At 39.6% G+C, this 12,361-nt stretch overlaps 1 protein-coding gene across 1 annotated transcript; it reads right to left on the reverse strand.

The window, feature by feature from the left end:
* Positions 1 to 5,905: 5,905 nt before the first annotated feature.
* On the reverse strand, positions 5,906 to 11,065 carry LOC111343911 (uncharacterized). Its single transcript, XM_022951115.2, has 3 exons — positions 10,393 to 11,065; positions 7,006 to 7,068; positions 5,906 to 6,471 (listed from the first exon to the last, which is right to left on the reverse strand). The coding sequence occupies exons 1-3, from the start codon at positions 11,002 to 11,004 to the stop codon at positions 6,259 to 6,261; spliced, it is 888 nt and encodes a 295-aa protein (XP_022806850.2). The 5' UTR covers positions 11,005 to 11,065; the 3' UTR covers positions 5,906 to 6,258.
* Between the last annotated feature and the right edge of the window lie 1,296 nt (positions 11,066 to 12,361).

Raw genomic sequence — 12,361 nt, forward strand, 5'->3', positions numbered from 1 at the left:
TGCACCAGAAACTTTTATTGACGTTTTCTCTTTTGGAAAGAGAAACTTTCCCATTCCCAGGCACGCTTTAGTATAAACGTGCCCAATAATGAAAGTATGTTAAAGCAGAGAAAAAAACAAAAAACGTGTCGAAAATTCCAAAGTAGTTCATTAATTTCGTATCGAAGGAATGCAGGAAATTTCTTCAAGCAAGTCTATTTTCCAATCATTAAAACTATGCGAGGGCGAGATATACAGAGTTATAAAACGACTGGTGGCCGATCAATTTCAGATCAAACTGGCAAACAACGAAAAAATCCTATCTTTCATTCTTGCGAAAATTGTTGTCTGTCCCAATCAATTTCGATTAGTTTCTTCCTGTTTCAGTCGACAGCCACACATGATACTCACAAAAAGGTCATAACGTAAAGGCAATTTCTATTTTTTTTTTTATTTTAAGATATATGGCCTCCGCCGCAACTATCAGAAAACCCTATCCCAACATGGTTCTAAAAAGGAATACACTGAGAGAAAAGCTTTCCGAAATCTAAAGCTAAGATATAACAACTTAAAAGACATACACCTATCGCTGCGACACTGTTCCAAATCTGTACCAAAGCTCTTTTTACGACGAACCTTTTGGATTATGTGCAGATTTATTTGCGATCGTATTGGCATAGCTAAATTCTTCAAAATAACAATATTTTATGCTGGCCATTCTTGTATTCGGTTGCCTCGATAACCTCGCGGTTTTCTTAGCCTCCATGCACGAACTATGGAACACTGTTACCTTTGAGTTTTACATATGTATCCTTTCCTGTTTTTTTATGTTAATATTGTAACTAAAACTTGAGTGCTAAATAAAGTAAAGTTGAAGTTGAAGTTGAAGCTTATCCAGTTGCAATTCTAGATAAAAGTAGATAAATAGGGCAGTGAAGAACTTGCGGTGTTCAGTCATAGAAGTAGTAAATTAATTAAGGCAACATCTGATTGGTTGCCGAAACACCTATCCTTACATTTGTTCTATAAAATATACAAAATTGTTTGGGTTATGAAGGCTGTTTGGGCTTCCATTTGTGTCAATTTTGTCTTGAATTTTTCATTTCATCCGAATTGAAATTACGAAAAATTAACATCGAGCTCATTTGCTCTGTACTGCTCATTCCAAAATAGATCTAGGAGAGATGGTACACCATACACTTTAGAGACGCTTTTTTTTTGTACGTTTTTTGCCGCGTTTTTTTTTCTTTGGATACATTTCAAATATTTCCAAGATACGAAATCCCAGCAAGATGTTTCTCTAGTCAAAAGGACCGACAGAAAGTTTATTTACCGGTTCCTAATTTCCCACACGCGTTGTTGACTCACCAGAAAACAAAGGTGATTTGCTATCTTACGTCGTTGAATAAATATTGTTTTGAAGTAGTGGGTATCTTTGAAAAGAAAAATTTGCTCTTATTCAAGATATTCTACGATCTAACGGAATCGGCTTCACGACGCTACACTATGATGATTGTGAGTCACAAAAGTGATCTGATAATTCTAAAGCTCAGTGAAAGATAAGATGTCATAAATTGAAAACAAGTTCCTCCACGTTTAGTTTACTTTGATGAGTTGACAACATTAGTTGCCTAAGGAATTCCTTTGGTGATGAAGCTTACATGTCACATATATGCATTGATGGTTGCGAAAAAAAATTTTTTTCCAAGTACAGTATACTCGGCAGGCTTTATGCATATTACTTCAGGTGTTTGTTTTAAGCAGTGCTTGATCATTGTAAAATTTATCTTCAGGACAAGCACCGGGCAAATTGGCTTGAGCGTACCAAACTGGCAGCACTAAGTATTTTGTAAAAAATAAAACTCACGTCCTCATAATCCTCAAATAGGCAAACCACCAAATGTACAGTATGATCAATTTGTATTCCGAGTTGAATGCGACAAGAAAAAAGAAATATTTTAGAATTAAAAGTGTTCGATATTAATAGAGATCGATACTGGCAATATTTCAAGAACATTTTCGGCTTTTTTCTTCAATGTGAAGTAGCCAGTTAACAATGTGAGCTGGAGAAGGATCTCATAGTTCTAAACTAAATAATGATGTGCAGAAGGATTTTGCCAAACATATCGCCCAAACATATCGCCCAAACAAGTCTGAAGATCGAGCTAATGCAATCAGTTTTGCTGGACACACTACAATATTTACCCTTGCAAAATAACGCTATCTTAGTTTTAGTCTATGATAGGAAGAGTTTTTCTAACCTAACAAAGTGGAAATGTAACGTCAGATCGGCAACCGAAGATTTCTCTGCATTCAGTTTAAAGACGTGACTCAACAATTTTTCCTATGAAACACGAACCATTTGATGACTTCACCTTGTATTTACAACTAGATGGGAATATTCTGTCAAGTCTGTCCGTCAAATAATCGAAATCTGTGATTGTGAGACCTGGGCGTGACAGCTATCGTTTCTCAGCCTAGAGAGATAATCAAAGAAAGGATCGTTTTCAGTTGTTCAGTAGTTTCATGATGAACTTGCGGAGGTAATTTTCCTTGAACCCTTACAATTACAAGTCACGATACATTCTAAGTCTTACCAAGTTGCCTTTGAGCTTTTTCTCGAGCAAATTCAACCTATCAAAATTTGACATAGACAGTTTTCAACAAAGGACTTTTCCAAGAAAGGAATTTGTGATATCTCCTCACCCAGGCTCCCTCCCCAGGCTCCCTCCCCAACTCCCCCTCCCCAACTCCCCCTCCCATCACTAACCCGCCTTCCTTTCATTCCCCAAATTGCAATTACCTTTACAGGAAGATTGCGGTGGGAAGAAAAGGTGCCAGAGTACTAAACTGACTAACCTTATTGAAATCATGATAATCAGATTTATGCGTCAGTGGGGCTGTATTTCCACGAGATTTAACATCATTTGGAAGTTAATAGAACAACCCCACGACTTACGCTCATCGAACCGTCTTTCAAGGGGCTGCCCAACTTGTATTTTGAGTTCTCTATATTTCGGTTCTTAATGAAGTAAGTTGGCATCACCCTTTTTTACAACCAAATCAAAATATCTTTTCTGGAAGTCTGGACCACTTTACGTCTTCAAGTCTTGCTTGAAATTTTCTTAAGATCTTTATCCACATTATCTTCTAGTCGTGTTTAGATGGCGAGATGGAGACTTAAGATACAATGGATATATGAAGTTCATATATTTTGAACTGCGTTATTAAATACTTATGATGCACGATCCTTCGCAGTAGATAGCGCTATTTATGCAATAGCGAAAATCAGACCTGAAAAAAATCAGGCCTGTACGGGATTCGAACCACTGACCTCTGCGATACTAGTGCAGCGCTCTACCAATTGAGCTAACAAGCCAACTGGGAGCAGGCTGCTAAGTTGATTCGTAATAAACCCGTGATGATAAATCAGATACAATGGATATACGAAGTTCATATATTTTGAACTGCGGTATTAAATACGTATGATGCACGATCCTTCGCAGTAGATAGCGCTATTTATGCAATAGCGAAAATCAGACCTGAAAAAAATCAGGCCTGTACGGGACTCGAACCACTGACCTCTGCGATACTAGTGCAGCGCTCTACCAATTGAGCTAACAAGCCAACTGGGAGCAGGCCGTTAAGTTGATTCGTAATAAACCCGTGATGATAAATCAGATACAATGGATATATGAAGTTCATATATTTTGAACTGCGGTATTAAATACGTATGATGCACGATCCTTCGCAGTAGATAGCGCTATTTATGCAATAGCGAAAATCAGACCTGAAAAAAATCAGGCCTGTACGGGACTCGAACCACTGACCTCTGCGATACTAGTGCAGCGCTCTTCCAATTGAGCTAACAAGCCAACTGGGAGCAGGCCGTTAAGTTGATTCGTAATAAACCCGTGATGATAAATCAGATACAATGGATAAATGTAGTTCATATATTTTGAACTGGGGTATTAGATACGTATGATGCACGATCTTTCGCAGTAGATAGCGAAGTGGTTGGAATCCCGTACAGGCCTGATTTTTTTCAGGTCTGATTTTCGCTATTGCATAAATAGCTCTATCTACTGCGAAGGATCGTGCATCATACGTATGGAGACTTAAGATTATAACTATTCCAAACCGAAAATATCGCATAACTCACCTCATAGAATCTCATAAAAGATTGCACATATTAAATTTATTTCAACTAAAAGGGACCTAATTCAGTCGTTTGTCAGCGGCATTCTAGATCGTACCGGATATTTTCTCAACCTTGTTGTGCTCACCGTGAGGTCATTTTTTTTTTTTTTTCGAAAAGTTTTGGTTCTATTTTAAAACCTGATTTTTTTACTCCGCGTAAATAACAGGTAAATTACGGGTAAATTACACCCGAAGCCGACACGCAATCTTGACACGGAATATTTTATACGTAATTAACGAGTATAAAAATGAAGTTTATCTTACCTGATTCGTCTGAAGTTTATTCCTTTCCGTCAACTCACAAGATCATTTTGAAGCGTTAAGAAGCGTAACTTATTCTGTTATCGACAGCATCAATGAAAAAAACACTTAATAAGTCGTCTGGTTCAAAAGTATTCTGGCGAACGACTTAAGTAATTACGAGGTTTTTTTTTCTTTTTCGGTTGACACTACATCTCTTTCAGCTGTCTTGTTTTTTTTTTTTCAAACAAGTAACGAGTGAACTCAAAGCATAAACATATAAATAAACAGTTGACACTTCATCAAAACTTTCAGCTGGTTTACATAAATACCCGAGTACGTCAGCTGACATTTTTCATGTATCACATCCATTCCGAGCATCTTCGAAATTTTAACTGAGCTTCAGGCAAGGTATATTCGTTACTGTTTTCACCAAACAAAGCCGGCGGTTCGCTACTGTTTTGTCAAATGATTGATGTCATTGATGACCGGATAGGATCTAAGAGTGCATCGAATGTATGTGATTCAGGCATCATTGGTTCGTGTTACAGGAAGATTGAAAAATATTTACAGTTACATGTACTTGGTAGCAGCTTGTGGACAGTTTTCTATGCGTTTACCCGCCCACTTCCGCCCCCCCCCCTTTTTTTTTTTTTTTTTTTTTCACATTTTTCTATCATATCTTTGCGCTTCGACGCAGCGTTTGCAAGTTTTCAAATTTGGTAACTGAGGGCAGGTTGTGTATTAATAAAGCTACACGATGGAATGTATGTAAAAAAGAAAAACGACCGAGAGGAAAAATAGTCATTGAGAAAGATTCAACAACTTTTAGACGAGTGTGGCTCTAAAATGAGTTAATTTGGTTCGTAATAATGTTTCCTTTGAGGTTCCTCTGGCCGTGTTCATTATTTTATTTGTAGCCAACTTATGCCCGAGGTGTAAGGGCAACTGCAAAGGGAACGGACATTGGGCGGTGGCGAGGCTTTAATTGCCTTTACAAACATTAACTCAACGCCCTCGGTATAAAGAATGGCCCGAAAATTAACTTCTAAATGCATCCTTCCTCACAGAAACTGTTGTTTGAGCCATGAACGCGTGAAAAACATTTGAAAACACAGCTTGTGCGGGCAAAACCCTAAACCCTACGCTTTGATGAACCATTTTTTGCGTCTTCATAAATGCACATATGCGTCTAGTTTAAATTAAACTTAAAAAGAGGATGCCGTAACAGTTCTTTTAAGCCTCCCGCCTCTATCAGTTCTCGTCTGGACGTTCAAGTCTCTGATAAGCCTCGCCTTATCTAAAACGTCCCCTCCCCTAGTCTTTTTTTAACACGGTTCACATTACCAAGAGAACATTACCAGCTCATATTCTCTTGATTTGAACACACAAAACACTTCACAAATAAACTTTGCATATGACTCCGCAAGTCAGCAAGTAACTGGAAGAGCATTCAACCCGGATTTTGGGGCAGATCAAGGTTCCATTTCTTAAGAGGGACTCACAATTTTATTTGTCCAACTTTCTTAATTATTTGAAAAATGTTTCACACATTTCTTTGCACTTGCTAGCCTACATGTGTTCTGCAGCATACACTGATCACAAGCGTTTTTAATGCACCATTCCAGATCAAGTTACTCATGATTTAGCATTATTCAGAAATAATTATTTTTTCAGAGGCTACACTGCCACTTTGCACTTCACATGGTGGAATATACAACAATTCCCAACAAAAGAGAACTAAACAGCTTGCTAAAAACTTCTCTACATTTGAAATGAAGTAAGTTGATGTAAAACTTTTATTAGAGCAAGTTCTGAAGGAAACTTCAAAATACTTGTTCAGGTCTCCATTGCATACTTCAGAAGTCCAGTACTTATGCTGTAATCCACCAAGTAATGAAAAACAACCACAGAGAAAAAAAACACTCCAAAGTCCTTTAGAACAGCCAGAAGGCCAGTAAAAATGGAATTGATTCTGTGGGTAAATTCTACTGGAATTCCACAAAGTTGCAAGGCAACAGTAAGCATGGAAATAAAGGCAGATTTGGATGTCTGGAAAAAAAAAACTTATTTTACGGACAGAAAGCTTTAACATACAAATGTTTCATGTAGGTATATGCAAGGACTACACTAAACACATATGCCATGCATTGTAATAAGGAATTTCAAATATTACCTTTTCGGAATACTACATTATAATCATGATTAAACTCTGTGGAATTTCATAGTGGAAACCATTTTGATTTTGAAATCACATACATGTATATGATTTTAATCCACAATATATTCAACTCATGATAGAGGGGGCAAGTTTCAAAAGAAACAGTGGTGTTGCATCGGTGTGGGGTATTACAAGATAATTTGGTTTTAACAATTGATTCAATAATGTAAATTGGCCGACATTTCAAGCATCAGCCCTTTGTCATACACTCTGACATTAAACTTAGTTTGGATAGCATGATCATACAATGTAATTGTTTCTCTATATAACCATTACTAACTACACATAGTCTGAGGAAATGTTTGGAGACCAAAGGGAGTATTCTGTGACAGCACAAAACATTTGTACTGTACAGAGTAACTTACCTGTCTGAAGCTTGGTAGACAAACAAACAGTAGCTGCAAGGCTACAAATGGCCATATCATGGACTGAAATAAAATAAAAAATAGGTCTAAACAAAAATGGCCCACGCTGATAAACAATTTCAGAATTGACAAAAACCTTTCATGCACACTCAGTGTAGTTCAATTAAGAAGAAAATAAAAATGAAATTAAAACAAATTTCTACGTGAACAGATAAATACAAAGATAACTCATTGATTAATTAAATATCTTAAAAAATATTTGATAAACACAGCTGAGCCTCTTGAGTAAATGCACAGTTATCAAAATGGGTCATGTAAAAATCTTTCTCCATTCCTATGATTGGAGGTGGATATCAAGACAAACATCAAGTCTCAGGTTAAGAACATACAAACTGTTCCAATGGGGTCTTAAACTGCTATCTAAAAAGTAAAATTTAAAATCCAAGCTTTCACCAATCAACGGCATCATTCATCAACCCTGATGATACCACTGATCGGCGAAAGCTTGGATTTTAGATTTTACTTTTTAGACAGCAGTTTAAGGCCTCATTGGAACAGTTTGTATGTTTTTAATTATGCTGCTGAAGGACAACATGAACAGATAATCTCAGGTTAAGGTTGAGGGTGAAATGTTTCATTCAGGGAGAGACTTCATCCATGTACACTGTACAATGTCATGTATTTGGTAGTTCTGGAATTCAACAACAGAACCTATGGTGTAGGAACCCTACACCATAAATAAAAAATACATTTAAATAGCTTTACTATTTATATAGAGCTTGTCACAAGCCTCTTAGCTCTTTAAAACATGAAAGAGAGGGAAATAAATATTGCAAATAAAAATTAAGTGCGAGAAAATCCAAACTGGCAGGAAGTAGACCAGTTGGCTATTTACATAGCACAGCTAAGGAGTTGAACTCTGGGTGACCCAGAACAAATCCAGAGAGTTGCAGGTTGGAGGACTGGAGGGAGGGAGGACTGGAGGAGCAGGTTGGAGGACTGGACGACTGGAGGAGTAGGTTGGAGGACTGGAGGGAGGGAGGACTGGACTGGAGAAGCAGGTTGGACGACTGGAGGGAGGGAGGACTGGACAACTGGAGGAGCAGGTTGGGGGACTGGAGGGAGGGAGGACTGGACGACTGGAGGAGCAGCTTGGAGGACTGAAGGGAGGGAGGACTGGACGACTGAAGGAGCAGGTTGGACGACTGGAGGGGGGGAGGACTGGACTGGAGGAGCAAGTTGGAGGACTGGAGGGCGGGAGAAGCAGGTTGCAGGACTGGAGGACTGGAGGAGCAGGTTGGAGGACTGGAGGGAGGGAGGACTGGAGGACTGGAGAGAGGGAGGACTGGAGGACTGGAGGAGCAGGTTGGAGGACTGGAGGGTGGGAGAAGCAGGTTGCAGGACTGGAGGGCTGGAGGACTGGAGGAGCAGGTTGGAGGACTGGAGGGAGGGAGGACTGGAGGACTGGAGGGAGGGAGGACTGGAGGAGCAGGTTGGAGGACTGGAGGTTGGAAGACAGGAACCAGATTACATGCTCAACACCCTTGGTATTGGCATGATATAGGGTGTATGGGTTGAAGAAAGCACAGTGAGAGTAAAGTGTGTTGCCCATGAACACAATTAAATAATTGTGGCAGGGATGTTTTATCATCACCTTCTTGGGTCGAGGAAAGCACAGTGAGAATAAGTGTCTTGCCTATGAACACAACACAATGACCCAAATCAGGCTTGGACTCTGGCTTCTCAGTCAGGAGTCCAACAGGTCTACCTTGTCTCACACAAATTAGTTTGATACGCAGCTTTATGTTAGACCCCTTCAAATGGCAAGGATGGAGTGCACTCACCAGGAGATCAATGGAGGAAAGTCTCAGTTATCTTTAACTCTTTAAACCCTAGGAGTGCCAAGTATCTCCCAGTGACGTCTCCTCTCATTATCACTGGTTAATCACACATTAAGGTGGCTGGTACTAGTTTTCATCTTTTTGATGGTTTGTAACTTTGAAAGAATACAACAAAAAGACTGACCAAGGCCAGTTGAACACTTTTACAGGGTTGAATTATATAATCATTGGTTATCCAAAAATAGATGTCATTTCATCACTAGCAGTTTCCATGGCAACACTTTCAAAGGATTGTTCAGATGCATTTTTTAGCTTATGGCTCAAATAATTTGAAAACTAACACGGTGACCCCGTGATTTTTCTTAGTGATTGCTTTCGGCACTTGAAAAGGAAAATGCACAAAGATTTTAAAAAAATTCTACGAAGTGGAATTTCAGAAAATCTAGAGAAAGGCAATTTTCACACATTGCAAATGTCCTTTTGAAGAATTTTCTATTTTTTTTTTCTGATTCCTTTCAACATTATTATCATATTGGAACAATAAAAAGAAGGGGACACCAGACTTGTTTTCATTCAATAGCTTTCATGAGTTTAGCAATTCCCATGCGCATTCTAACGCATTTAAAAATCTGGATTCTATAAGATCAACATTTGCTCATGATCTGTTATAGCTACTGCCGACTATTGCGAGTGTTCACGCGAGCACCTACGATCTGATGTTTCCAGACGTTTACTGATTAGAAAATCATTCAATAGCCATCAAAGACGGCCTCCTGGGCTCATCTTAAAGGACCTACTCACAACTTCTGGTTATATTATATTATTTTCCTTGAAGTTTCACAATCTTCTTCACTTCAGACAGATTATCCTTCACTTGAGTTCTCCTTTTTTCGCCATCGCAAGATTTCATGTCAGTTCGATATTTTGTTTAGATGTGAAGCAACCTTTACGCCTCCGAGAATCGTCTTCTTTATCCTTGCTTCTGTCTCCCGCATATGCAGTGGCCGTTCAACACATCAAATATACGCTGTTAGGTAAACTTCTTACAAAAGTAGAAAAAAGCCTTGCGCCGCCATCTTTGTTTTGAATTTTTGTCTTTTAATCTCACGCTTCTTTCGCACATTTCTCTCACGCATGATGCAAGAGTGACCTGTTTCCCGCATAAAGAAACTAGTACTAGCCACCTTAAGGTCACAAGAATAAAGAAAATGATAAATATCTGATGGAAATCTTGATTGTTTACAAATTCTCTTTGTCACCACCATAGGAAATGTAGAGAGTTCAGTGAGGAGAATATGCATGCTGGCATCAGGAAGTAGTATTCCCTTCCAAGATGCACTCTTCCACCATATCTGGCTCCAAGGATAAGAATGGCACAAATACTCAAAACAGTAGGTATATACATGTATATATTAATATATATAATTTGAGTCTGAAAAGAGTTACAGATCTCATCCAAATGTAGCTACCTGTTAAAAATTGGTTGATTTTACAGAAGCTATAAATCGAATGAGCTCATAACGTCCTCATTCTTAAGGCTTCTTACCTCTGACTGGACCAATACAGCCTCATTAGAAACATCATTGCGGCTGTTATCACCCTTTCTAGGGAATAAAACTTCTGAGTTCACGTAAGTCCACCTGATCACCAAAGAGAAAGCCAGTATGACAACAAAAACAGTTCGAGTCAAAATGGCAGTATTGAAGCCGGAACATTCATCACCTAGTGTCTTATCAACAGCTGGTGTTGAAGGAAAATTGTTTTCTGATGATCGAGCTGTTGTAACTTTAGGTACACGTTGTACCTTGCTGTCTAGAGGGGAATTCTCGTTAGCTTTTGAGTCCAGTGATACACAAACACTTTCCTCTACTGAAAATGTATCAGAAGTTTGGTCTCCTTGGTTTTTTTGCACCGGCAAAACCTTATTTTCTCCAGTTGTACTATCACCTGCTTCCGTATCGATTGACAGTATATTCTTGCTGGAATTATCTGCATTTCCTGCGGAGGAAGAATTGGAAACATTTCCATTTGTTGCAAGATTAGATTGTGAAGTGTCAGGATGGCTTGAGCGACTGCCTAGAATTCTCTGAAGGCGACTCTCTGAGTTTTCCAGTATGTTTTTTCTTCTTCTCTGAGCACGGCGCTCGGCGGCAGACATCTTGAATATAAACTCCTCCCTAGTCCTACGCTACATAAGCTTCCGTGGCAACCTGGACCAAACTTGTCGACGCTCTCGGCAAAAGAATACCTTATCCACAGGCAGCGCAAGCTCACTACTAGAAAAGCGGACGTGACTCTTACAGTGTTGCGCAACGTTTTACATTTGTAAAGGTTTGTATGAGATGTTATCGGTTTGCCGTAAAAGAGAGAAAAATGTCTTGTTTTGAATTAAAATGGACTTACCTTATTGCCTTGTTGTTTTCTTTGTTGATTACCAGCGTCTCAGGCCATTTGGAAGCGTTTTCGGCGCTAACTCGGCCGGCAGTACTTCGGCAGTATTTCGGTGAGTTAGCGCTATTTAGCGCGAACTCGCCAAAAACGCTTCAAAATGGCTCCCAGTTGGCTTGTTAGCTCAATTGGTAGAGCGCTGCACTAGTATCGCAGAGGTCAGTGGTTCGAATCCCGTACAGGCCTGATTTTTTCAGGTCTCATTTTCGCTATTGCATAAATAGCGCTATCTACTAAGAAGGATCGTGCATCACACGTAAAGATAACTTTATTCCCCAAAGCGTCACGCGTAACGTAATACACATTGTAACATCCTTCCTTTTTTTGTGTGTTTTTGTGAGTGAGATGAGGGTAACAATATGAACTAGCAAATTGAGCAACAATGTAGCGAAAGAAAAAAAAACGATTACTAAATACAGGCAATAAAGGAAAGTAGATGAAAACAAAACGTCACAATCTCTTTGTTCCGTATTGGTTTGTCTCTCGCAACAGCGTTCAAGTTAGCACTTAGTCTCTCAGCCTAGCTGGTGGCTTAATGGCACGGCCTGATCGGGAACGCTTCGCTGCTCCAGATTCACAAGGGTTGGGCATGGTGGTTGTGTCACTTGTTCCCTCTGCCTGGTTCTGTGGGCTGGCGTTGTGCTGTGTGTCTTGTCCTGGGGTGGTCACCTTACAGTCAGCACTTGGCATAGGGTGAGGTTCTTTGGCAAGGTCTTGTTGCTTGGAGGGCTGTGAGGTTTTCACCAGGTGTTGAATACCCCAGCTCTTGGTGAAAGCGTGAAATTCACTTGACACAAACTTAGGTCCATTGTCAGAGACCAGCTGTCTGGGAATCCCGTATCGAGCAAGATGGGCTTTTAGCTTCTTGATGAACGTTGTGGACTTGGTGTCAGTAAGGCGGTCCAGCTCCCAGAAGTTTGATTTGTAACAAGCAGTGATGAGGTAATCTTTACCATTACATGACAACAGCTCGCAGCCAATCTTCTCCCAGGCTCGTTCAGGAATGTCATGGCTCATAAGAGGTTCCTTGCAGAGTCTGTTCAAAATCTCTACACGCCTCACACGCT

Source organism: Stylophora pistillata, chromosome 9, assembly GCF_964205215.1.
Source record: "Stylophora pistillata chromosome 9, jaStyPist1.2, whole genome shotgun sequence".
Lineage (NCBI taxonomy): Eukaryota > Metazoa > Cnidaria > Anthozoa > Scleractinia > Pocilloporidae > Stylophora > Stylophora pistillata.